The sequence below is a fragment of the Procambarus clarkii genome, chromosome 7 (assembly GCF_040958095.1).
Source record: "Procambarus clarkii isolate CNS0578487 chromosome 7, FALCON_Pclarkii_2.0, whole genome shotgun sequence".
NCBI classification, from domain to species: domain Eukaryota; kingdom Metazoa; phylum Arthropoda; class Malacostraca; order Decapoda; family Cambaridae; genus Procambarus; species Procambarus clarkii.
This window is the reverse complement of record NC_091156.1, coordinates 38,521,403-38,548,657: the sequence shown is the minus strand read 5'-3', so window position 1 is coordinate 38,548,657 and position 27,255 is coordinate 38,521,403. Positions and strand designations below refer to the sequence as shown.

Below are 27,255 nucleotides of genomic sequence, written 5' to 3'. Positions count from 1 at the left end.
CTTGATGCGGTAAGGTCCTGAAAACTTATTTTGCAATGGAGAACCTGGGATAGGAAAATATGCCAACACGATGTCTCCTGGTTTAAATTTCCTGATTTTGCTGCGTTGATCAAAATGAGTCTTCATCCTCTCTTGAGCTTTCAATAGATTTTCATTAGCAAATTTACGTACTCTAGAATGTGCTTTAAGTTTTGAAGAAACTGGGGCACATTCTGAGGGTCACTGAAGGTGGCATTACATAGAGAGTTTAAAAGCTTTGAGAGGAGTACAGCACTTACGTCCATAGAGCATCTCATAAGGAGATACTCCTAGAGACTCATTTGGGAGACTTCTGAAAATGCACATGAGGATGTCAAGTTGTTTATCCCAGTCTTTCATGGTTTCATTGCAAAATTTCTTTAGGAGTGATTTAATCGTTTGGTGACTACATTCAAGAGAACCCTGTGAAGCAGGATGATAGGGGCTGGACAATACCTGAGTGATGTTGAACTCTTCTAGTGTCTTCTTGAAGAAATCACAGGTGAAGTTGGTGCCACAGTCACTTTGAATCTTCCGTGGAAATCCGTATCGGGTAAATATCTTCATAGTTGTTTTACCACTGTAGCAGCCGTAATGTTCTTTATAGGAACTGCTATGAGGAATCTGGTGGTTGGACACAGGATAGTTAGTATATAAGCGTTACCAGAAATGGTCCGGGGTAAAGGACCAACACAGTCTATGATGAGTCTGGAAAGGTTCTGCAGGCACCAGGATGGGAATTAAAGGAGCTTTGGGAATCGGGAGGTTAGGTTTTCCTGCCATTTGACATATATGATACTGTTGAACGTAACTTTTGACGTCTTTAACCATACCAGGCTAGTAGTAGTCTTGTCTGATTCCGTGATAGGTTTTGTTAAAACCATAGTGAGAAGGTGCTCCGTGGGCCAGGTGTAGAGTATCGGGCCGTAGGCTGGTGGGAACCACTAGTTGTTCGACATTTGCCCAATCGTCATCCTCCATCAGCTTACTGGGTCTGTACCTGCGGTAGAGCAACTGGTTCTCTAGGAAGAACCCATGGATACTGTCAGGTTGAGTCTCAGCCTGGAAGCATAATGGTGTTAATAAAGGATCCTCCCTCTGTAACTTACGGAACTCCAACATAGTAAGATTCGGTGGTAGGTTCTGATGGTCTTGAGGGACAGCGGTTGCAGTAGAGTCAGCTGGTTGCGGGCGTGCAGCTTGTGCACGGGTGGTCACCAAAACTAGAGGAGAAACTTCATCACCTTCTTGGACCTCAGCTGGAACATACTTTAAGATGGGGTTGTCCACTACAGAGTCACATACCTGGGATTTGTCCATGATGATCAGGTTGGAAGGTTGCAGATCCTCGCCCAAGTCATTGCCCAGGAGAAGTTGCACTCCAGACATGGGAAAAGGCTTTTCCCTGATGTTAATAAAGTGATGGTGTTAATAAAGGATCCTCCCTCTGTAACTTACGGAACTCCAACATAGTAAGATTCGGTGGTAGGTTCTGATGGTCTTGAGGGACAGCAGTTGCAGTAGAGTCAGCTGGTTGCGGGCGTGCAGCTTGTGCACGGGTGGTCACCAAAACTAGAGGAGAAACTTCATCACCTTCTTGGACCTCAGCTGGAACATACTTTAAGATGGGGTTGTCCACTACAGAGTCACATACCTGGGATTTGTCCATGATGATCAGGTTGGAAGGTTGCAGATCCTCGCCCAAGTCATTGCCCAGGAGAAGTTGCACTCCAGACATGGGAAAAGGCTTTTCCCTGATGGCGACTTGGACTTCACCGGTCAGGAAAGGACAATCCAGGTGGACTCTGGCGAGTGGATATGGAGTGGTAGCAGTGAGATCAGTGGTAAGGACGGTTTCCCCGGTGTAGGTGATATTAGGAACAGCCGATTTCAATATTATTGACTGAAGAGACACTGTGTCCCTCAAGATCTTCAATTTGAAACGTTCCTCCGAATCTGTACTGCTGGCAGAGACAGTTCCAGGATAAAGGTGTTTGCTGAAGAGAGAAAGATCATTAACAGGAACACCAACATTCATTACAGGCTTACCGGACTTAGGCGGAGTCGGTTTGGGTTTAGGAGTTTCACTATAACCTTTTGTTTTGAGCTTTTCCACATTTATCTATGGTATGTCCATAGAGCTTGCAATACAATTGAGAGCTCGCTTGATCGGTACTCACTTTGTCATAACTATACCAAGACTTCTTACTGGAAGGTGGGTCTGGTGTTAGCCGGTGTATGAGGTTGTAGGTGTCAGCCGACTTCGCACATCGGATGTAGTCGGTTTCTTCTTTGTCTGCTAAATATAAACGGATGGAAGGGGGAACACGTCTAAAGAATTCCTCAACTAGAATGAGGTTGACGAGTTCTGAAAATGTAGAGACATCTGCTGCTTCCAGCCATTTCATGAAATATCTTTTCTTTGTTTTGGCAAATTCTAAAAAGGTGGTGGTACTTGCCTTTAGATAATCATGAAATTTTCGTCTGTAGCTTTCGGTGGAGAGAAGGTAGGCGTCTAAAACTTCTTGCTTCAGGGTCTGGTAGTCATTTTTAAACGCTAAGGTACTGAGAGTAACCGCAGCTCTACCTATGAGATGCACTCTGAGAAGGGTAGACCATTGATCTTCAGGCCAGCTAAGTTTTTTAGCTAGGGTCTCAAAAGTGGTAAAAAAACACGTCTGTCTGTCTCAACGAATGGTGGCATTAACTTACTTGCATGGGAGACATTGAAACTTACGGGAAGATTAGCGGTAGCTTGTTGGGCGCTGAGTGTGGTATCTAGTTTCCAAGGTGAGTTCTTGTCGACGATATGCTAGAACACTCTCAGCTTGCCGTTTATCATGCTCACATTGCATTTCCAGGTGAAATTTTCTTGCTTCAAGCTGCTCTCTCTCCCGCTCACAGTGTAGGGCAGCCTCACATTCCTGTTCTTCTTTCTTTAGGGCAGCCTCACGTTCCCTTCGTTGTAGAGCTTCTTTCTCATATGCTGCTTGTTCTTGCAGTTGGTCACGCTTTAGGGCAGGCTCTCGTTCCTGTATCTGGGGAGCTTCTTTTTGTTGTTCACGCTCTATTTTCGCTAGTTCGAGCTTTAACTTCATAGCTGCCAGGGCATGTCTATCTGCAATAGAATAGTTTTCGTGAGCATCAGAGTCTATAATTCCTTCATCTAAGAGATGATCCAAGATAATATTGTGTAAGTCATTTTTGTTGGCTTCATGGGGAACATCTAGTTGATACTCGTGTGCAAGAGTTTGTAATTCGGTCCTCTTAGCACGAATTAAGTTCCCTACTTCACTTGCTGGATCACTACGACATGTTGAGAGACGAAACATTTTGAAATAGCAAATAAATGTACAATGAATATACCTGTGATATTCTAAGTGTCAGATACAGGATGACGTGACAAATGGTAACTATCCTGTGGAATTTTAATCGTTAACAATTAACGTTAATATTAGATGGTAAATGATTAGTCGATCAAAATCGCAGGAAATCTTGTACCCGGTACTCAATATAAGAGAATAAGGGCAAGAAAATCCTACTAAATAAATGAAACCGATAGTTTCTAAAACAAATGAAACTTTTAATTGTTTCAAAAGTGAAAGGGTAGTCCAAGAATGTAGGGATACCTTGCCGGGTCTCTATAGGACAGTATCAAGGGGTTTCCTACTTAATTATATGATACTTACAGAATTAGTGTTCTTTGTGCTCTGTAAAAAAAAGCTAATTCCCTACCTGAGTAAATATCATCATCTCTGACCGACGTGTAGGGGTGCGAGTGTCAACTTGTGACGAGAACTGCTGTTGAGGTCCCAATTCAACAGCGTAGTCCGTGCTAGAGGAACTATGGCCCTCTTTATCCTCCTTTGGTCGGATTGCAGAAGTTAGGGTGCGTGGCCCGAAGACAAATCAAAGTACCAGGGTACCAAAATGATGATCTGCTGTAATTTGAGAAATATTCTAGGGACAAAAAAGGTGGAATACACGAGTAATAACACTGAGGGAGGGATGACCAATTAAGAGAATGACTGCGGCCTACAGTCACCACGTAATCAACAGTTATCCAACACTCACAATATGTTACCCTCGGAATGCACAAAATACACAGCACCATATAAATATTAAAAGTTATTAAAATATTGAAAAGCAACTGTATCAAATCCAAGTACACTTATTACAAATTGATGTTCTAGTACTAGTACCCGAGTGAAGCTCCTAGGACAGGCCCCCATTAAATGTGATGGAAAAAGGAAGTGTAAGTGTTCGGCAGTTCTCCCAATGGCTGGTGTCAATGTCTATCACATTTAAAAAAAAAAAAAGATGACTGTGTAGCTGTTGGTAAAGTAAGGCAAAACAAGCAAAACAAATAGTATGAACAATGAAACTTTAATTAAATTGAAAACAAATTATGAATAAGACAATTCCTTGGCTATGTAAAGTGCAAACTAACAAGATTATAAAGTCAAAAAATAATATAAAATAAAATAGTGGTGACGTTACTGTAAAATGGATAAAGACAAAAATGAAATTAACAGGTGCTGAGAACAAAGCGCTGGCTGAGAACATCCACTAATAGACAGAGCGTATATCAGATGGTTGTGTCAGCTTTGAGAGCACAGGATATTCTAACTTCAACAGCTGGTGCAGGCCCAGACATCGGCTAGGTAGATGGCGCTGAGGTGCAGTGGTGCAGACGTCGATTCACCAATCAGAAGCGGGGGCTGCTGGAAATGGTAGTTTGGTGATCGGCGACGATGGAGGGGGGAGGTGGAGAGCGAGTGTGATATACGTATGCGCCTGGCAAAACATATTTGACTAAATATGTACTACACTTGCTAGTAGTATCTAGATGTTGTAGATGTACTGAAGTAACATGATGATAGGAAAGAGCAGGCCAAATCTCTCTTGAAGGAGATTATCGTAATAGGGTAATTAGTACATTCGTACAGAGAATACTTTTCATTGCAAAACAAACATAACCCCCATCCTACAGTTCGTTTAGGGAACACCAGTTAAGGTGAAACTGCAACTGCTGGTTGTGAAGGTTTTGCTGCTTGCATTTGCTTGTTATTTATTCTCTTGTGAGTATTTGTTGTACTCTAGGGAGCAATTATTGGACTCTTGGGATTCCTTTTTGAACTCTTGGGAGTACTTATTGGACTCTTAGGTCTCTTAGGAGCACTTGTGGGGCTCTTACGTCCCTTAGGAGCACTTATGGGGCTCTTAGGTCTTACTGGTGAGTCAGTGTTGACCTGTTGTTATTACATTGATTATTAGTACCCTTGTTAACTAATGACAGTGTCACTTTAGGAGTTTCAGGTAAGGCACCTGTTGTGGGTACAGTTTCTGTGCACATTCAGAAGAGGCATTAAGTGCCAGGTTTGCTGATTGATTAATTATATTGCGCCAACCTGCGAATATATCCTGCATTGCAGGCGATGAGTCACAATAACGTGGCTGAAGTATGCTTGACCAGACCACACACTAGTTTTTGATTGCAAATATATCCTGCATTGACAGGATATTACCATTCTGGTATAAATACAATTTATTGAGCACCTCACCAGACAATTTTCTCTGGATAATGATTTTAGTCATCCACTCAGCAGTAGGGTGATCCACCTCATTGCTGAAGGAATTTAACAGTGACTCAAGCTGAAAACTAAAGGCTTGTAAAGAGTCAACTGATTGTTCTGGTTGAGATAAATCTAGTAATTGGTGTATAAGGTTTATAACAGTCTTCTCATTGTTAGCACTTGTTCTAGAGGGCTGGTGTGAGTAATTATGACTATTACTTGTGTTGCTATGGCCTCTTGCTTAGCCTCAGCTTTAATTACAACTTCAGCTTTTTCATTTTCTTGTTCAGATTCACTGACTGTTGCAGCTTCACTTGGAGTTTCATCTGCAGCTTCACTTATTTCTCTGGGGTCCTGTGAGAGAGACTGTCTAATTCAGTAGCTTCATGCATGGAATTTATAGAATCCAGGGAACATTGAGATGAGCTGTCTGAAAATTGATCAGACTTTGTGAATGAATCATTACGTGAAGTTGTATTAGATGAGATTGTAGAAAATGAAGGTTTAACTTCAGTTGTTGATCCTGTGTCGGGATCAATATTGATTAGAGGATTCTCCTCATTTTGAGGTAGCTCATATATTTCATCTGAGCTGGGTGCCTGCTTGGGTATAGGTAAACTATAAAAATGTTCTAACCAATTACGAACATTTTGTTTCGCAAGCACTTTGTAATAATGATATAACTTGTCTTGAATTATATCTTTATAGTCGGCAAGGTCAGATTCTGTCAGACTCAATCGTCTGGGACAGTATTACTGACAAGGAGTATGATCCTATAAGACTCTATTGTATGCTTTACTTGATCATATTTTTGGCTAGCTACCTTTGTAGAAATTCTTAGCCCGGAAATGTCAACTGAATCAGTTCCTAAACAGTTGTCACATTTGTCAAGTAGTCTTAATATGTGATTTTGAAAACCTCTCAAGGTTCTTCTAGTAATTTTCTGAAGTAGCCATTCTGGCTGTGGGTTTGAGTCTTTTAGGGCTTATATAGCTACTTGGACAGCTATGGTATTTGCTCATATATGTAGAGCAGGTATAATTATTGACAGACTGATATTTCCTTGAATAGACCGATTGTAATTTTCCTCATTTAGAGGTTAGCTACCTACCTAATAATAAGCAACTAAGATTTGAGTGGTACTTTGGTGTCACAACAGGGGTTCCTAGGCCTAGTTCTTCATAATCAGCTTTGGATGGGTAGTGACACTTTCAGTAACACTCAAAGATGAACATAGAAATATGTAATGAAATATAATTACACAATAAATGGTTCATAAATCTCATCCTACTTAGGGTCAGCACTACATCAATAATAATATACCAGCACTGTCTAACACAGTACTAGTTAGGTAATAATCCTACCTATTAATGCAGCTAATGGTGTAGATTAAATTTGTACAAATTTTAGTACCGTGGCAGTCTAAAATTATCCTACCTCTGTTGGGTTGGCATAACTACAATAAATGTGGTACAGTAATATGTAAAATAGTGCTATGTTTTTGGATTTTGTAATTTTATATATTATATACACTTGTAGAAATTATGTGTATAAGAAGTTTAATGAACACAAGATTATTAATTGTGTTTGGCAAGTATTCTACTCCTGTAAATAATGTTTACCACCTGAATGAACTTCCTAATTGTTGAATATAATGTTATTAGGGTTAGTAATGATTAATTAATTTATGGGATCAGTAATTTGGATTAGTATACTGGATCCTGAAATGTTAATGAATTCACTGACTTGAGTGAATCAGTAATTAGATTGAATGTGACTTAGTCTATACTGGACAGTTTGCTGACAGCCGTAAATTGAAATATTTGTAAAGCCCAAAAATGGTAACACATAATTGGTGTTAGTGATTAATTAATAATGATTGAGGATAACTTGATTCTCAGCTATCTATCCGGTTCGAAGAGGACCAAAATGTTGGGTATCTGGGGCTTTGACTCAAATATGGAATTATTTAATTATGAGAATTACTATAAACCGAAGGACCACCCACTTTTGAGAAAAGAGGGAAAACAAATAAAAGTGATGATAAGACTAACACTATAGGACTAGTGCCTATGTATGTTAAAATTATTTAACAATCATTTAAAGAGAATGAATGAACTGTATTATTAATTGATTAAAGTTAAAAGCCTCAAACATCATCTTTGTGGGGGGGGGGGGGATTTCTAGAAGTTCATATATATCTAGCAACCAGTGTGGTTCATCACCAGTTCATTAAGGATGTTAGTAAATTGAATTGAATATGGAATGAATAAGGTAATAGTAATCACAGGCGAATGAGCCTCAGGATACTACAATAATATAGAATAATATTACTAAAATTAGGGTTAGTAATATTGATCTCATTAGGAGATCATTAAAGTATATATATTAGTTAGTATCTCTACAATAACAATTAACAGCTTAGCTGTGAAATTAAGTGAGATGAAATCGGTTGCCACACTCCACTGACGACGTATTGCGTCGGACAAATTGTTGCACGTAAAGGTGGGGAAGCCTAGCACCTCGGTTGACGTGGACCCTGGAGCTGAAAGGCGATTACAATGTAGAACTCTTCTACGCAACTAACTACAGATACATACGAAATTCTTCCTAAAATATCTATCACTGCAGAATTCTTCTGCAAACTTTAATATAATATATTCCTATATAAATTGCTAGAAATAAATATGGCTAGAGGGGAGATGTACTGGATTTTTGTTGTAATGGCTCAGCCTAACAACAACTACCCTAAAATATAACATGTGATCACAGTGTTACAAGAAAGGTTATTAATAGTTGCCGGGCCACGTGTCCGTTGATGTAGGATCGATTCCAGGTCCCTCGTCTTCATCTGCCGTGATAAGACGTCAATTATGGGCTGGAGAATTGATTAATTCCTTGGACATTGCCGTGATGAGCCGAAATAAACGTGGCACCGCTCTCGTGGTTGTAGGAGCGAAAATTAAAGATACTACGCAAGTTTCTTGCAATGGCGCTTCTCTCTTGCACGTTGGTAACACGTCGCTAATGTGGCGTCGTCCACACAAGTGGCGTCTCCTTCCTCCCTCAACCCTGGCTGCCATACGCATGCGCAGCCTGCTCAAAGTATTCTCGAGCTTAAAGTATTCTATTTTACATATAATTATCAGGGAAGTAAGGACTGGTGACCAGTGCTTATGTCACTAATAAATGTATTAAGATGCAATATATTTTTGCACAATGCAAGTCAGCTTATTAAGACTGCATTAAGAAATTTTATATAAATCGTGTTATACTATAATAATTTCCACTGTCGTTATTAATTAATACACCTAAATGAACGAGTTCAATAAGCAATAATATGCTATTTAAATAATCAATGAAATAAACGATTATCCTTAGTAAAGGAATGTAATTCACGTCGTCACTCTGACTAGGAAGAATTTGGCAAATATATTGCTTACTAATAGAAACATTAATTGAATTAATTCTACATATTAGTAGTGTTAGTAATTACTATGGGGTTAATACAATAATGATGTACTATATTACAAGAAATGATGCATTAGTGTTGGAAAATTTCCAATTTAATTCCGGGGGAGGAAACTTCGTGGTCGTAGTTCTGGGTACAGGCGTACCCATTCCGAAGTTATATTATGGATTAGTAAGTTAGTACATTAGTAACGAATGTCCGAATCTGTTCTACAGATGTGACTCAGAGTCATTGTGGGAACATGAATTAATATTGAAACTATTTAATTAAATGATTAAGGTATCTGTAATCAAGAACTCTCTAAAGTTTAAAGTAGACTCAACAACTAGGGTCGCAGTGACATGTAATGGTTGTATTACGTAGTTGTTGAATTGTAGGTAAACTCGGAAAATGTTCTCAAGAACTGATAACATTATTGTATAAGTTGTATTCTACATTATTATACAGCAAATAAAGTATTATTCATTGGGTCATTCCAGATCAAGGAGACTCTGACACTACAGTAAGGTCACAGTCTAGGGTGGCTGTAACTTGTAACTGTTGAGTTACTAGACAATAACACATCACTGAGCATCATGATCACCCCAAGCTCAAATGAAGAAATTTGATTTAATGTGTACTGCCATGCAGTAGTAATTCTGACTAACAGTATAACTAAGTTGCTAAATAGCTATAGATAATATAATATTAGAGAACTGAATATGGTTATTCACTAAAATCAAGGAAGATTCTGAGTCGACAGTGAGGTTAGAAGCCTAGTCATTCTGACTTATGAGCTAATTAAATTGCAGCTCATAGGCTTGACACTGGGAACTCATTAATACATCCTCAACTTTGGATGTGAAATTTATTTTATTTAATCAGTCTCTGTGTATAGTCAACTGTATTTAATTGTGAGCACAGACTAGGCTGGTACTCAGTTAACACTAATTAAAGTCCCTAATACCTACCTAAATAGATGGTTTAAATTTCTAACCTACCTAAGTATACAACTAAGCTAATTGTGATAAACTCAATAATTCTTAGTAGAGTTACTCTAGCTAAATGGTTAGCATTAATAATTCCAAAGTTATTATGGTGAGCAGTAATGTACTCGAATTAACATTGTGAGCTGTAATGAGCTCGGATTAACAGGGTGAGCAGTATTGTGCTCGGATTAACATGGTGAGCTATATTGAGCTCGGATTAACGAAGTGGAGCAACAAAGCGTTCGATTCTCATGGCGAGCAATATTGAGCTCGAATGCGCATTAGGAACAATAAAGCGCTCAATCAATACGTTAATCTACAGGGGAGCTGTTGGGTCAGCTCGTGTTATTAGTGCAAGATCCTTCTTGAAGGATAGCTAAGCATGGAATTTATGCAGATTCTTTGGTGAGCAATGCTCGAATTAGCGAGGTGGAGCATTATAGCGTTCAAACATCATTATGAACAACAGGGCGCTCAATTGTTACGCTAATTCAGGGGTGAGCTGTGAATTGAGATCGTTAAGCATGTTAGGTTACAATGCTTATGGTTTAATGGTAATGCATTAAACAATGGGAAACCTAAGATTGCTGCAAATTTAATTATTGCTACGATTGATGCTATTTGAAGATAATTCGTAACACTTTCCCAACCTAAACGTTTCACGGTTTATTAGTTCTCTGTGGTATGTTCACTTACATATGGGTAAGTTTGCAAATTTGTTTGTGCTACGCTCCTACAATAATAAGCAGATACGAAAGAAAAGCAGCTCAAACAAAATTGATGCAAATATTTTCACTAACTCTTAGTGCAGAAAACGTGGCATTAAGAAGATTTTCTTGGCATACCTTAAGTGCAAGTATTGTGAACCTTAGTCCTAGTGAGTTTACAAGTGTAGAAGTTGTTTGATAACTTCGTAGTATTGCTAAATTCAGGAATGCTGGATGCATTGGGTGCTAGATTCTCTAGCCTAATATTATTAATTACTTGGGGAGACTGAGTGAGGTCAATTATTACTTGTCGAGAATAATTCTAGGTCTGCAGTGGATTCAATGACTTGGTCGCTGTCACATGTACCCGGTTAGATACGGACCACTGATTTTCCACTGGGAGCTCTGAAACATCTCGGCGAATACTAATTGTACTACATTCAATCTGGGTGTATTACTTAGAGCTGGGTTTCCAATTCAGCTTGTTGCTGGAGAATTGATTTACTGCTGATTAATTTATTATTGTTGGCAGGAATAGGCTTCTTCGGGTTTGAAAGTATATATGTCAGTAAGTAGCCACCTGCAGATTTGAGCATATTCATGCCTAGTCGTTTAACATGTCCAGTGATGAACTGGTAATAGTAGTCTGCTCCAACTAGTACATTTACATTATTAAGGTGGTCAGACGTTAACTGGATTTCAGCTAATGTAATTTCATGTTCCTGCAGGAAGTTGGCCGTGTACCCCAGACCCTTAATATTTAGGTCAAACGGTATTTGATCTACAACAATGGCTTGGACAGGTTGACATGACTACCTAGACGTATGAGCGGTTGAACTACTGAATATTCTTGGGGGTCCTCGATTTATCATGAACCTTGACAGGTTTAATTTTACCTGTCTGATAGGTTGTAAATTGAGTGCCTCTGCCACTTTCTGAGTAATGAAAGTTCTCTAGGATCCTTGATCAAATAGTCCACGAGTGGTGATCCGGATTCCTTTATTCTTTACTTGAAGTTGGGCAGTGGGCAAGGTTGCATCCTACCGAGACGTTGGTTAAATTACGCTGTAAACTTCTCGCACCTTGCAGCACTGTACATGTGTAGATTCTCTATCTCCTATTCTAGGATTGAAATCATTTGTTTTGACAAATTTGCAGCATGATGCTCGCCCATTCTACACCTATAGCAGATGTTCAGTGGGGTGTCACAGCTGTTAACATTATGTGATTTGAGACACCTAGTACATTTGTGTAACTGTTTGAGTCGTCTGACTCGTGTATCTCTATTGGGGTTGTGATGGAAAAAAGAAGTGTAGGTGTTTGGCATTGACACCAGCCGATCACATTTAAAAAAAAAAGATGACTGCATAGCTGTTGTGTCCTGTGGCAAAGTAAGGGAAAACAAGCAAAACAAATAGTATGAACAATGAAACTTTAATTAAATTGAAAACAAATTATGAATAAGACAATTCCTTGGCTATGTACAGTGCAAACTAACAAGATTATAAAGTCAAAAAAAAAATATAAAATAAAATATTGGGGACATTACTCTAAAATGGATAAAGACAAAAATGAAATTAACATGTGCCGAGAATAAAGCGCTGGCTGAGAACATCCACTAATAAACAGAGCATATATCAGATGGTTGTGTCAGCTTTGAGAACACAGGATATTCTAACACCAATATCTGGTGCAGGCCCAGACATCGGCTAGGTACATGGTGCTGAGGTGCAGACATCGATTCACCAATCAGAAGTAGGCTGGCTGGGAATGGTAGTTTGGTGATCGGCGATGATGGAGGGGGGAGGTGGAGAGCGAGTGTGATACACGTATGCGCCTGGCAAAACGTATTTAATTAAATATGTATTACACTTGCTTTTAGTATCTAGATATTGTAGATGTACTGAAGTAACATGGTGATAGGAAAGAGCAGGCCAAATCTCTCTTGAAGGAGATTATCGTAACAGCTCTCCCCCGAAGCCTGCTCTTACGGGTTAGGTACTTCAGTAGCTGGTGTAGAGGTAGGAGTAGCTGTCTCTACTTCGTAGACTCTGGAGGGCGTCAGCTATGATGTTGTCTGTACCCTTGATGAAGTAGATCTCCAGATTAAAATTCTGCAAGTACAGAGCCCAGCGTAGAAGACGCTGATTGTTGAATTGGGCCTGTTGCAGGAACCTTAAGGGATTGTGGTCCGAGTAGATGGTAATAGACCGACTTCCCTGTAGGTAAGGTTCGAAATGATGCAGATTCAGGACGATGGCGAGGAGTTCCTTTTCTATAGTGCTGTAGTTCTTTTGATGGGGCTTCAACTTGTAGCTACAGAAGCTGACAGAAAGAACCTCCTCGCCTCGTTGTTGTAGTAGGACGCCCCCGATGCCGGTACCACTGGCGTCGACACTGATGATGAAGGGCTTCATGATATCTGGAGAGGCGAGAATGGGATCAGAACGTAGAGATTTAAGTTGTTCAAAGGTAACGGTCTGTTGAATGGTCCAATGATACCGTTGCTTGGGGCTGGTCAAATTAATCAATGGTGTCGCTACCGTACTAAAATTCTTCACAAACCTACGATAGTAAGACGCAAGTCCAAGGAAGCACAGGAGCTGCTTCCTGGTCATAGGTTGTAGATAATGCTAAATGGCTTCAGTGTGAATTGTTAAAGGAGCTATGTTGCCACTCCCTATCACATGACCCAGATAACACACTTTACCTTTGGCAAAGGTGGACTTGCCCAAGTTGATGGCGAGGCCGGCTGTCAGGAGCTTTGAGAACAATCGTTGCAACTGGAGCAGATGTTCGCTCCAGGTGTTGGTTGCCACAACAAATGTCGTCCAAGCAGGCATAGGTGTGATCTAGGCCGTAGATGACGCGGTAGACAGCTCGCTGGAAGGTGGCCGGGGCGTTACACAGTCCAAAAGGAAGGCGTTCATATCTGTATAGGTCAAAAGGAGTGGTGAAGGCAGATATTTCCTTAGCTCGCTCTGTCAGGCTTATTTGGTAATAGCCTTTTAACAAATCAAGTTGGGATAAATATATGGCATTACCAATGGGGTCAAGGATATCATCTATACGTGGTAAAGGATAAGCATCCTTGACGGTCACCAGATTCAATTTCCTATAATCGGTACAAAGGCGAACTTTACCGTGCGGTTTCGGCACCAAGATGCAGGGTGAGGCCCAAGGGGACTCACAAGGTGAGGCCAGCCCATGATCCAGAAGATATTGTACTTCAGCATGCATAACTTCCTTTTTGTACGGGCTGATATGGTAGAAGGGTTGACGAATCGGCCGGGTAGCAGGAAGCAGCTGGATGTCTTGCTGAACCACATTACTCTCCTGGGGATCATCGTTGAACAACTTCTGATGTTCATGAAGAACTTTGATGAGAGGAGCAGTATTACTGTCCTGTAAATAGGTAGGAAGATCATTAAGGATTTCCGAGTTAGAAGGCATTGAATCAGAGTCAGAGCTTTCCGGAGGAGAAGCAGGGAAGGTCTCACAGTGGAGATATGGATCTTTGAAAGTGGAGAGTGATATTAGCACAGTGGGGGGAATACCTTTATACTTCTTCAGAAGATTGACGTGGCACAACCGAGTCCTCCGCCGACTATCTGGAGTCTCAAGAACGTAGTTGTTGGTGTTTCTGCACTCCTTGATGCGGTAAGGTCCTGAAAACTTATTTTGCAATGGAGAACCTGGGATAGGAAAATATGCCAACACGAAGTCTCCTGGTTTAAATTTGCTGATTTTGCTGCATTGATCAAAATGAGTCTTCATCCTCTCTTGAGCTTTCAATAGATTGTCATTAGCAAATTTATGTACTCTAGAATGTGCTTTAAGTTTTGAAGAAACTGGGGCACATTCTGAGGGTCACTGAAGGTGGCATTACGTAGAGAGTCTTTAAAAGCTTTGAGAGGAGTACAGCACTTACATCCATAGAGCATCTCATAAGGAGATACTCCTAGAGACTCATTTGGGAGACTTTTGGAAATGCATACGAGGATATCAAGTCGTTTATCCCAGTCTTTCATGGTTTCATTGCAAAATTTCTTTAGGAGTGATTTAATCGTTTGGTGACTACATTACCCTATCATCCCTGTGAAGCAGGATGATAGGGGCTGGACAATACCCGAGTGATGTTAAACTCTTCCAGTGTCTTCTTTAAGAGATCACTGGTCAAGTTGGTGCCACAGTCACTTTGAATATCCCATGGAAATCCGTATTGGGTAAATCTTCATAGTTGTTTTACCACTGTAGCAGCCGTAATGTTCTTTACAGGAACTGCTATGAGGAATCTGGTGGTTGGACACAGGATAGGTAGTATATAAGCGTTACCAGAAATGGTCCGGGGTAAAGGACCAACACAGTCTATGATGAGTCTGGAAAGGTTCTGCAGGCACCAGGATGGGAATTAAAGGAGCTTTGGGAATCAGGAGGTTAGGTTTTCCTGTCATTTGACATATGACGCTGTTGCACGTAACTTTTGACGTCTTTAACCATACCAGGTCAGTAGTAGTTTTGTCTGATTCTGTGATAGGCTGTGTTAAAAACATAGTGAGAAGGTGCTCCGTGGGCCAGGTGTAGAGTATCGGGCCGTAGGCTGGTGGGAACCACTAGTTGTTCGACATTTGCCCAATCGTCATCCTCCATCAGCTTACTGGGTCTGTACCTGCGGTAGAGCAACTGATTCTCTAGGAAGAACCCAGGGATACTGTCAGGTTGAGTCTCAGCCTGGAAGAATAATGGTGTTAATGAAGGATCCTCCCTCTGTAACTTACGGAACTCCAAAATAGTAAGATTCGGTGGTAGGTTCTGGTGGTCTTGAGGGACAGCGGTTGCAGTAGAGTCAGCTGGTTGCGGGCGTGCAGCTTGTGCACGGGTGGTCACCAAAACCAGAGGAGAAACTTCATCACCTTCTTGGACCTCTGCTGGAACATACTTTAGGATGGGGTTGTCCACTACAGAGTCACATACCTGGGGTTTGTCCATGATGATCAGGTTGGAAGGTTGCAGATCCTCGGCCATGTCATTGCCCAGGAGAAGTTGCAATCCAGACATGGGAAAAGGCTTTTCCCTGATGGCGATTTGTACTTTACCGGTCACGAAAGGACAATCCAGGTGGACTCTGGCGAGTGGATATGGAGTGGTAGCAGTGAGGTCAGTGATAAGGACGGTTTCCCCGGTGTAGGTGATGTTAGGCACAGCCGATTTCAATATTATTGACTGAAGAGCCACTGTGTCCCTCAAGATCTTCAATTTGAAACGTCCCTCCGAATCTGTACTGTTGGCAGAGACAGTTCCAGGATACAGGTGTTTGCTGAAGAGGGAAAGATCTTTAACAGGAACACCAACATTCATCACAGGCTTACCGGACTTAGGAGGAGTCGGTTTGGGTTTAGGAGTTTCACTATAGGCTTTGTATTGAGCTTTTCCACATTTATCTATAGTATGTCCATAGAGCTTGCAATACTTACAAAACAATTGAGAGCTCGCTTGATCGGTACTCACTTTGTCATAACTATACCAAGACTTCTTACTGGAAGGTGGGTCTCGTGTTAGCCGGTGTATGAGGTTGTAGGTTTCAGCCGACTTCGCACATCGGATGTAGTCGGTTTCTTCTTTGTCTGCTAAATATAAACGGATGGAAGGGGGAACACGTCTAAAGAATTCCTCAACTAGAATGAGGTTGACGAGTTCTGAAAATGTAGAGACATGTGTTGCTTCCAGCCATTTCATGAAATATCTTTTCTTTGTTTTGGCAAATTCTAAAAAGGTGGTGGTACTTGCCTTTAGATAATCATGGAATTTTCGTCTGTAGCTTTCGGTGGAGAGAAGGTAGGCGTCTAAAACTGCTCGCTTCAGGGTCTGGTAGTCAATCAGACGCTAAGGTACTGAGAGTAAACACAGCTCTACCTTTGAGATGCACTCTGAGAAGGGTAGACCATTGACCTTCAGGCCAGCTAAGTTTTTTAGCTAGGGTCTCTAAAGTGGTAAAAAAACAAGTCTATCTCTGTGTCAACGAATGGTGGCATTAACTTACTTGCATGGGAGACATTGAAACTTATGGGAAGATTAGCGGCAGCTTGTTGGCACCGAGTGTGGTGTGTAGTTTCCAAGGTGAGTTCTTGTCGACGATATGCTAGAACACTCAGCTTGCTGTGTATCGTGCTCACGTTGCATCTCCAGGTGAACTTTTCTTGCTTCAAGCTGCTCTCTCCCACTCACGGTGTAGGGCACCCTCACGTTCCTGTTCTTCTTTCTTTATGTCAACCTCACGTTCCCTTCGTAGTAGAGATTCTCTCATATGCCGCTTGTTCTTGCAGTAGGTCACGCTTTAGGGCAGCCTCTCGTTCCTGTATCTGGAGAGCTTTTTGTTGTTCCCGCTCAATTTTCGCTAGTTCGAGCTTTAACTTCATAGCTGCCAGAGCATGTTTACCTGCAATAGAATAGTTTTCGTGAGCATCAGAGTCTATAATTCCTTCATCTAAGAGGTGATCCAAGATAATATTGTGCAAGTCATTTTTGTTGGCTCCAGGGGGAGCATCTAGTTGATACTCTTGTGCAAGAGTTTGTAATTCGGACCTCTTGGCATGAATTAAGTTCCCTACTTCACTTGCTGGATCACTAGGAAATGCTGAGAGACGAAACATTCTGAAATAGCAAATAAATGTATAGCGAATATACATGTGTTATTCTAAGTGTCAGTAACAGGATGACGTGGCAACTGGTAACTATCTTGTGGAATTTTAATCGTTAACAATTAAGGTTAATATTAGATGGTAAATTATTAGTCGATCAAAATCGCAGGAAATCTTGTACCCGGTACTCAATATAAGAGAATAAGGGCAAGAAAATCCTTCTAAATAAATGAAACCGATAGTTTCTAAAACAAATTAAACTTTTAATCGTTTCAAAAGTGAAAGGGTAGTCCAAGAATGTAGAGATACCTTGCCGGGTCTCTATAGGACAGAATCAAGGGGTTGCCTACTTAATTATATGATACTTTCAGAATTAGCGTTCTTTGTGCTCTGAAAAAAAAGCTAATTCCCTACCTGAGTAAATATCATCATCTCTGACCGACGTGTAGGGGTGCGAGTGTCAACTGGTGATGAGAACTGCTGTTGAGGTCCCAACTCAACAGCGTAGTCCATGCTAGAGGAACTATGGCCCTCTTTATCCTCCTTTGGTCGGATTGCAGAAGATAGGGTGCGTGGCCCGAAGACAAATCAAAGTACCAGGGTACCAAAATGATGATCTGCTGTAATTTGAGAAATATTCTAGGGACAAAAAAGGTGGAATACACGAGTAATAACACTGAGGGAGGGATGACCAATTAAGAGAATGACTGCGGCCTACAGTCACCACGTAATCAACAGTTATCCAACACTCACAATATATTACCCTCGGAATGCACAATACACACAGCACCATATAAATATTAAAAGTTATGAAAATATTGAAAAGCAACTGTATCAAAGCCAAGTACGCTTACCACAAATTGATGTTCTAGTACTAGTACCTGAGTGAGGCTCCTAGGACAGACCCCCATTAAATGTGATGGAAAAAAGAAGTGTAAGTGTTCGGCAGTTCTCCCAATGGCTGGTGTCAATGTATCACATTTAAAAAAAAAAAAGATGACTGTATAGCTGTTGGTAAAGTAAGGTAAAACAAGCAAAACAAATAGTATGAACAATGAAACTTTAATTAAATTGAAAACAAATTATGAATAAGACAATTCCTTGGCTATGTACAGTGCTAACTAACAAGATTATAAAGTCAAAAAATAATATAAAATAAAATAGTGGTGACGTTACTCTAAAATGGATAAAGACAAAAATGAAATTAACAGGTGCTGAGAATAAAGCGCTGGCTGAGAACATCCACTAATAGACAGAGTGTATATCAGATGGTTGTGTCAGCTTTGAGAGCACAGGATATTCTAACTTCAATGGCTGGTGCAGGCCCAGACATCGGCTAGGTAGATGGCGCTGAGGTGCAGACGTCGATTCACCAATCAGAAGCAGGCTGGCTGGAAATGGTAGTTTGGTGATCGGCGACGATGGAGGGGGGAGGTGGAGAGCGAGTGTGATATACGTATGTGCCTGGCAAAACATATTTGACTAAATATGTACAACACTCGCTTGTAGTATCTAGATGTTGTAGATGTACTGAAGTAACATGATGATAGGAAAGAGCAGGCCAAATCTCTCTTGAAGGAGATTATCGTAACAGGGTAATTAGTACATTTGTACAGAGAATGTTTTTGATTGCAAAACAAACATAACCCCCATCCTACAGTTCGTTTAGGGAACACCGGTTAAGGTGAAACTGCAACTGCAGGTTGTGAAGGTTTTGCTGCTAGCATTTGCTTGTTATTTATTCTCTTGTGAGTATTTGTTGTATTCAAGGGAGCAATTATTGTACTTTTGGGAGTTCTTTTTGGACTCTTGGGAGTACTTATTGGACTCTTAGGTCTCTTAGGAGCACTTGTGGGGCTCTTACGTCCCTTAGGAGCACTTATGGGGCTCTTAGGTCTTACTGAAGAATCAGTGTTTGACCTGTTGTTATTACATTGATTATTAGTACCCTTGTTAACTAATGAGTGTCACTTAAGGAGTTTCAGGTAAGGAACCTGTTGTGGGTACAGTTTCTGTGCACATTCTGAAGAGTCATTAAGTGCCTGGTTTGCTGATTGATTAATTAAATTGCGTCAACCTGCGAATATATCCTGCATTGACAGGATATTACCATTCTGGTATAAATACAATTTATTGAGCACCTCACCAGACAATTTTCTCTGGAGGATGATTTTAGTCATCCACTCAGCAGTAGGGTGATCCACCTCATTGCTGAAGGAATTTAACAGTGACTCAAGCTGAAAACTAAAGGCTTGTAAAGAGTCAACTGATTGTTCTGGTTGAGATAAATCTAGTAATTGGTGTACAAGGTTTATAACAGTCTTCTCATTGTTAGCACTTGTTCTAGAGGGCTGGTGTGAGTAATTATGACTATTACTTGTGTTGCTATGGCCTCTTGCTTAGCCTCAGCTTTAATTACAACTTCAGCTTTTTCATTTTCTTGTTCAGATTCACTGACTGTTGCAGCTTCACTTGGAGTTTCATCTGCAGCTTCACTTATTTCTCTGGGGTCATGTGAGAGAGACTGTTTAATTCAGTAGCCTCATGCATGGAATTTATAGAATCAAGGGAACATTGAGATGAGCTGTCTGAAAATTGATCAGACTTTGTGAATGAATCATTACGTGAAGTTGTATTAGATAAGATTTTAGAAAATGAAGGTTGAACTTCAGTTGTTGATCCTGTGTCGGGATCAATATTGATTAGAGGATTCTCCTCATTTTGAGGTAGCTCATATATTTCATCTGAGCTGGGTGCTTGCTTGGGTATAGGTAAACTATAAAAATGTTCTAACAAATTAGGAACATTTTGTGTCGCAAGCACTTTGTAATAATGATCTAACTTGTCTTGAATTATATCTTTATAGTCGGCATAGTCAGATTCTGTCAGACTCAATTCGTCTGGGACAGTATTACTGACAAGGAGTATGATCCTATAAGACTCTATTGTATGCTTTACTTGATCATATTTTTGGCTAGCTACCTTTATAGAAATTCTTAGCCTGGAAATGTCAACTGAATCAGTTCCTAAACAGTTGTCACAAATGTCAAGTAGTCTTAATATGTGATTTTGAAAACCTCTCAAGGTTCTTCTAGTAATTTTCTGAAGTAGCCATACTGTCTGTGGGTTTGAGTCATTTAGGGCTTATATAGCTACTTGGACAGCTATGGTATTTGCTCATATATGTAGAGCAGGTATAATTATTGACAGCCTGATATTTCCTTGAATAGACCGATTGTAATTTTCCTCATTTAGAGGTTAGCTACCTACCTAATAATAAGCAACTAAGATTTGACTGGTACTTTGGTGTCACAACAGGGGTTCCTAGGCCTAGCTCTTTATAATCAGCTTTGGATGGGTTATCTTGAGGTTATCTTGAGATGATTTCGGGGCTTTTTAGTGTCCCCGCGGCCCGGTCCTCGACCAGGCCTCCACCCCCAGGAAGCAGCCCGTGACAGCTGACTAACACCCAGGTACCTATTTTACTGCTTGGTAACAGGGGCATAGGGTGAAAGAAACTCTGCCCAATGTTTCTCGCCGGCGCCTGGGATCGAACCCAGGACCATGTTACCTATCGTACGTTACGGCTCGTGATCCTACAGCAGCCAAACTTTAATAAGTCTAGGGATACGACACAACTGCTGTTCTCAATAGCGAATCACCAGTATAACCCCTTAAGAGGTAATGAGCACAAAATAGAATCTTCATTTAGGACTGAAGAATAGATACACAATATGATAGCTATATATTCAAAACAGTATAATATAAAAACACAGATGGTAAAGTTAACTTATAGAATATGATTGTATAGTCATGGCACAATATATATAATAGTAATTATGGCAACAAATGAATAATAACAGACTTATCTCCCACTTGTTACTCCTCCTAGTTCCCCGAAGCTACTGAACTCTCGCTCTGTCGCCACCCACATTCTCACCTCCCGTCTGCCTCATCCCAGGATGAGGGATGGAAACTAAGGACTTTTTAATATTATAAACTAATTGAACAACCACTTGTTCTCAAAACACATAAGACTGCAAGTTACATATAATAGTTACTTACAAAATATATAAGTACAATGACACCTGTTTAATTACAATATATAAAGCATTTCCTAACTAAATAAAAGTGACATCTGGAACTCTCAAACTGAACAGGTCCAGCTTTCCCGTATCAATCAAGTAATAGACGTGTGCAGAGACAACCGCTCTCCTGTCCACTGACGCTGCCACACCACACGACAATTTACCCAAAACACAATGTGTGTACATATACATGCAATGACAAAATAAAATAATATTTATTTTAAATTTATATACGTATTCTGCTAGGAGTACGTAACACTTCCACCTCCAAGAAAAAAAATGCAATAGATTGAAAATCAATGGCATTTTTTCAAAGTAAAATGTATGACACTTGAGATTTATGGTATTAATTACACCAAACATGTATAAGTAATTAGAACACATCTCTGGACAAAAATGAAAACACTCCAAATATAGTCTTACAGGAAACTCAGAAATTTCAGTCTTATGACTATGTTCTACATTTGTGTCACTGGAGTATGCAAATTTATCTCTCCAAGGTACTATCTCATTTATTTCACTTTGTTTTAGATCATATTTCACACACCTATCTACAACAGTATCATTAGAAGCATGAATAGAATTGTCAATAAAGGTAGCTGCTTTCACACAGTTATCATGGCAATTTTGCTTTTCATATGTCTCTACTATTTCTTCAAGATCAGTTTCATTTTTCCATGTGATTCCTTTTTCACATGGTGAATTTTCCCAAGACAGCCTCGATTTTCCATTACTCCCTTTTTCTGGAGCTGAACTGCTTAATTGAAGCAGGCTGTATGTTGAGTTGAGTTGGGACTTCTCCTGGGTATGCTCTGACACAGACATCTGCTCATCATCACTCTTGATCCTCTGTGGAACACATACTCTCGCCCAATGGATACTAAAATTAGAGAAAGTAGCATTAAACCTCACAATTATGCATAAGACTTTCCCATTCATAGAACCTTCCGAAACACAAGACACCGACTTATCAAACCTTTGACCTTCCAACCAAGAAATACAACCCAAGATAAGTGCAAAGACTACCTGATCGAACTGACTCAGATGATCCATAAGGAACACAGAAATCAATTGCCTCATAACTCTGTCATAACGATCAGTGAAAGAAAACAGGCATATGCCTAGGCACCATATCTCAATCATAACTCTCAAGACAAGTTCACACCCTCTGATGGTGAACTTGAACACAACACACACGTTCATCAACCGTCTAGTCTTCCAAGAGACTAAATAAAACATGCCGAAAACTTTACAACCCTCACCATCACTTCCCAAGTGATTTACGTCTGATGACAACCAATCAACCAAGAGGTTTAAGGGTCTTAACATCTTGAAGATGAACAGCAGATTACCTGGGAAACACCCAAGGATAATCTGTAACCCTTCACACTGATTAACTCTAGGTAGGATAACCTTATCCCCCAACTTGAATTTCACACCTGGAGCCTCAAACATCTGCTCCCCAGTATGATTTAATCCTTCACCCACAATATGATTCTGAAAGTCAACTCCAATATGACTCTGAAAGTCAACACCACACTTAAGTGGAACATACACTTTTATCACTCGTGCATCAAAATTAACTGGATCTGAATATAGAGACACTGCTCTAGCATAACTCACCACTTCCTCAGAACTGGATGCACAACCTACTTGAGTAAACTCTCTCTGCTCCACCACAAGGCTTGACAAAGATGTCCCACAGTCCATTACTTCACAAGAAAATGGCTCCTGCAGAATAAAAGTAGATTTCAACATCCTACACACACTCTGACTCAATGTACACAATGAGAAATACTTACTCCACATAGAATAAGAATCACAACTCCTCAACTTAGATCCAATTGCTGCTTTACCACTCTTAATGATTTTACCAAAATTTCCTCCCATGACTTCTGGAGCTGCTTGGAGTACTGTCTGCTCACAATCAATAATATCACTACCAAGCTGGGTCACATCCTCACAGACAACTGAAGAGGGAGGCTCAATGGGTCTCCATCTACTCAACAGAAGCTGATCCTCTGGCTGCTTTCCCACACTCTCCAAAACTGGATCTACAGTACAGACTGTCTCCTTGCTTCTCTCTGAAATCTTAGGGTCAGTTCTACTCAAAGCACATAAATGAAGGGAATCTGAAGCGAGCGGGCAAGTAACAGGTAGTTTGACCTCCTCCCCTATTATATCACCTTGACTAGGGTGAGGCGGGGCCTCCACAACGGACTTACTCTCGACAACTGATTCTAAACTTGGAGTGAGCGGGAATACTTCTGCCAACCCGACATCTTGTCCTAAACCATTCACTTGGCTAGAATACAGAGTCGTGGCTTTTAAGTTTCTCTCAACTCCTGGCACAACGTTCGTAGTGAGCGGGCAAGACAATGGTACATGGACATCCTTTCCCAATTTATTGGAATAAAGCAGTCATAGTATCAGGCTTACTCTCAACAACTGAATCGGCCACACAGGAATCTGGAACAACCACATCCCACTTCTCCACTGAAGGGGTACTGGTTACTGGAACAAATGCTTGAGTAACAACATCAGAACTGACAACTGGATTTATATTAGTACTGACATCAGCACAGGTAGAATGGACAAAACCATCTTCTACAACAGGTTCATTCATAGAACTAACTTCAGCACAGGCAGAATAAACATGGTCTGCAACTGGCTGTTTACACAAACGGGGATCAATCTCACCCACAACATGATTTATGGCCACATCATTACCCAATATAACATCCACACCTGGGATGGGCAACTGTGTACTAACACCCACAGTGCATAAACGTGGTGTAATGGTGGATCTGAAATTAATATCTATTAGAGGTACAGTTTTACATCCTGCAACACTCTGAAGAACAACAAACTTTCCTGTCTCTCTCTTTTCAACATCAGAAAGAATACTGGATGAAATTATGGTTTGGGAAGCACCTGTATCACGAAGAATAACCACTGGCTTCCACTTTCCATTAATACACAAGACTTCACCTGAAGACATATATGGTGAATACTGTTTCACCCAATTGGGGTTTACAGTTACATGTTTATTAGTAAATTTATTTTGCACACCTCTGCAATAAATGAGACCAGTTGGTCGTAACTCAGGGTGCAATATAAAACATGAATGAATTCCATGGCCTTTTCTCTTACAATGGGAACAGGACCTTACAGTGGACACACTGGTAGAACCAACTGTAGGTTTAGAAATAACCTTATTATTATTTGACATTCCTGACAATGTAGTAGCAGGGTTAGATTTTGTAAGAGAAGAGCTCATGGGAGTAACTGGAGTACTAGGACTGGATGGATTCTGATAAGGAGTTCGGTGAGCATTATAATTTACTCTACGACTAGACTTAGGTGAAGTGGCCGTAAACGGGGCCTTAGTCAACAACTCATGCTCATCCGCGAGCTTTGACAGCTCATCAATGTCTGTTACATTCTTTTGTTCTGCCATAAAAGTAGACAACTGGTCTGGGAGACATGACAATACTTCTTCCATTATAAGAAGATTCTTTAGAGCATCAAAATCAGTGACTGCAAGTGACTTTAACCATCTGTTACAAAATTTCGTCTTCTGACGAGTAAAATCTGCTATTGTCTGATCACTTGTCCTCCTTAGATTTCTGAACTTTTGCCTGTGTGCCTCTGGATTTAGTTGATAAGCATTTAAGATGCTTTTCTTTACAAAATCATAATCAAAACTATGAGAGTCAGGTAGGGATGTGAAAACCTCCTGACTACGCCCCTTGAATTGAGACTGCATAATGGCTACCCACTGATCCCTTGGCCAGTTCATACTGATGGCAATTTTATTAAAATGTGCAAAGAAAACCTCAGGATCTTCCTCATTTAACTTGGGCAACTCTATATACTTATTCATCCTGATGGGATTATTATCACTATTTGTTGAAACATTACTAATATTTCCATGCCCAGCTGCCATACGCTGTGATTCAAGCCTGAAGTTAGTGTCAGCCATTTGTTGTTGAATCTCTAATTGCCTAGTTTGTTCCTCGGCTTGTTGCTTCTTTGTGGCTTCAAGTTGCAACTCAATTAAACCTCTCTGGTTTTGTGCCGCAATTTCTAAACGCCTAGTCTCTAGCTCCCTTTGCTGAGCTTCAGCCTCTAATATTTTCTGTTCCTTTTGAGCTTCAAGCTTAGCATGGGCTATTTGCGCTTCTAACTCAAGACGCTTTAACGTCATCTGATCACTCGACTCCTCTCTTAACTCTTCTAGAATTTCTTCATCTAAATCCCCATTCTCAACAAAATGCGTCACAATGACTTTCAATATTTGGGCTTTAACCATTCTATTGCTGGCGGTCAAATCCAACTGATTTGCCATTTGTATTAACTCAGTCTTTTTAAGGTTCTGAATCCCTTCAAAGTCTGGGTGAGCCACCAACGCTGCAACTTTCTCCTCCATCGTTACTAACACTTGGCACTTGATTCACAAAAATAATTAACACAATGGCACTGCACTACACTTCACTGTAAAATTGTCACCACACGGAAAATTCGCTTGGCCTCACTGCACAAACAAAATATATAGGATGACTTACCTCAAAATCGTGAAACGTTGTTACTTGACACACAGGAAGGCTTGCTTGGCACATGGAATAGTTCTTAAGAAACACACAGAGACACTTGACACACTGGTACCTAGGAAGGCAAGGTTAGATTAGCATAGTTAAGTTAAAAATGGGACAATATCTCCCGGACAGGCCCCCATAACTCTTTGTTACCTATCGTACGTTACGGCTCGTGATCCTACAGCAGCCAAACTTTAATAAGTCTAGGGATACGACACAACTGCTGTTCTCAATAGCGAATCACCAGTATAACCCCTTAAGAGGTAATGAGCACAAAATAGAATCTTCATTTAGGACTGAAGAATAGATACACAATATGATAGCTATATATTCAAAACAGTATAATATAAAAACACAGATGGTAAAGTTAACTTATAGAATATGATTGTATAGTCATGGCACAATATATATAATAGTAATTATGGCAACAAATGAATAATAACAGACTTATCTCCCACTTGTTACTCCTCCTAGTTCCCCGAAGCTACTGAACTCTCGCTCTGTCGCCACCCACATTCTCACCTCCCGTCTGCCTCATCCCAGGATGAGGGATGGAAACTAAGGACTTTTTAATATTATAAACTAATTGAACAACCACTTGTTCTCAAAACACATAAGACTGCAAGTTACATATAATAGTTACTTACAAAATATATAAGTACAATGACACCTGTTTAATTACAATATATAAAGCATTTCCTAACTAAATAAAAGTGACATCTGGAACTCTCAAACTGAACAGGTCCAGCTTTCCCGTATCAATCAAGTAATAGACGTGTGCAGAGACAACCGCTCTCCTGTCCACTGACGCTGCCACACCACACGACAATTTACCCAAAACACAATGTGTGTACATATACATGCAATGACAAAATAAAATAATATTTATTTTAAATTTATATACGTATTCTGCTAGGAGTACGTAACAGACCACAGGATCACAAGTCCAGCGTGCTGTCCGCTCGTCCGACCGGCTCCCACCGCTACAGTTCAAAATACAACTAAAAAAATTCTTTAGGAATAATGGGAGAACCTTTGACAACAAACTGCCTTCCTGTCTCCAGCAAGGTCAGTAGAGATGGAGTAGACATAGAAATATGTAATGAAATATAATTACACAATAAATGGTTCATAAATCCCATCCTAATTAGGGTCAACACTACTTAAATAATAATACACCAGCACTGTCT

The 27,255-nt window shown here is 40.3% G+C and overlaps 2 protein-coding genes across 5 annotated transcripts; both read right to left on the bottom strand.

Moving 5' to 3' along the window:
- Positions 1-2,762: 2,762 nt before the first annotated feature.
- On the bottom strand, positions 2,763-19,863 carry LOC138358053 (uncharacterized). The gene is made up of 10 exons (XM_069315521.1): positions 19,799-19,863; positions 19,166-19,299; positions 17,018-17,177; positions 15,716-15,815; positions 14,673-14,790; positions 14,143-14,529; positions 13,514-13,746; positions 5,814-5,948; positions 5,171-5,270; positions 2,763-3,136 (listed from the first exon to the last, which is right to left on the bottom strand). The coding sequence occupies exons 1-10, from the start codon at positions 19,861-19,863 to the stop codon at positions 2,763-2,765; spliced, it is 1,806 nt and encodes a 601-aa protein (XP_069171622.1).
- Positions 19,864-21,111: 1,248 nt separating this feature from the next.
- On the bottom strand, positions 21,112-26,986 carry LOC138357391 (uncharacterized). 4 transcript variants are annotated; one of them, XR_011224985.1, is made up of 4 exons: positions 26,513-26,986; positions 26,036-26,135; positions 23,091-23,198; positions 21,112-22,347 (listed from the first exon to the last, which is right to left on the bottom strand). XR_011224985.1 is itself a non-coding variant. In XM_069314168.1 (2 exons), exon 1 carries the CDS (start codon positions 25,897-25,899, stop codon positions 23,872-23,874), a length of 2,028 nt encoding a protein of 675 aa, XP_069170269.1. In that variant the 5' UTR covers positions 25,900-26,006; the 3' UTR covers positions 21,112-22,347; positions 23,091-23,871. The 4 variants fall into 4 exon arrangements, 2 of the variants coding, with proteins under 2 accessions (XP_069170269.1, XP_069170270.1); XR_011224984.1 differs by lacking the exon at positions 23,091-23,198; XM_069314168.1 differs by lacking the exons at positions 26,036-26,135; positions 26,513-26,986 and having other exon boundaries at positions 23,091-26,006.
- Between the last annotated feature and the right edge of the window lie 269 nt (positions 26,987-27,255).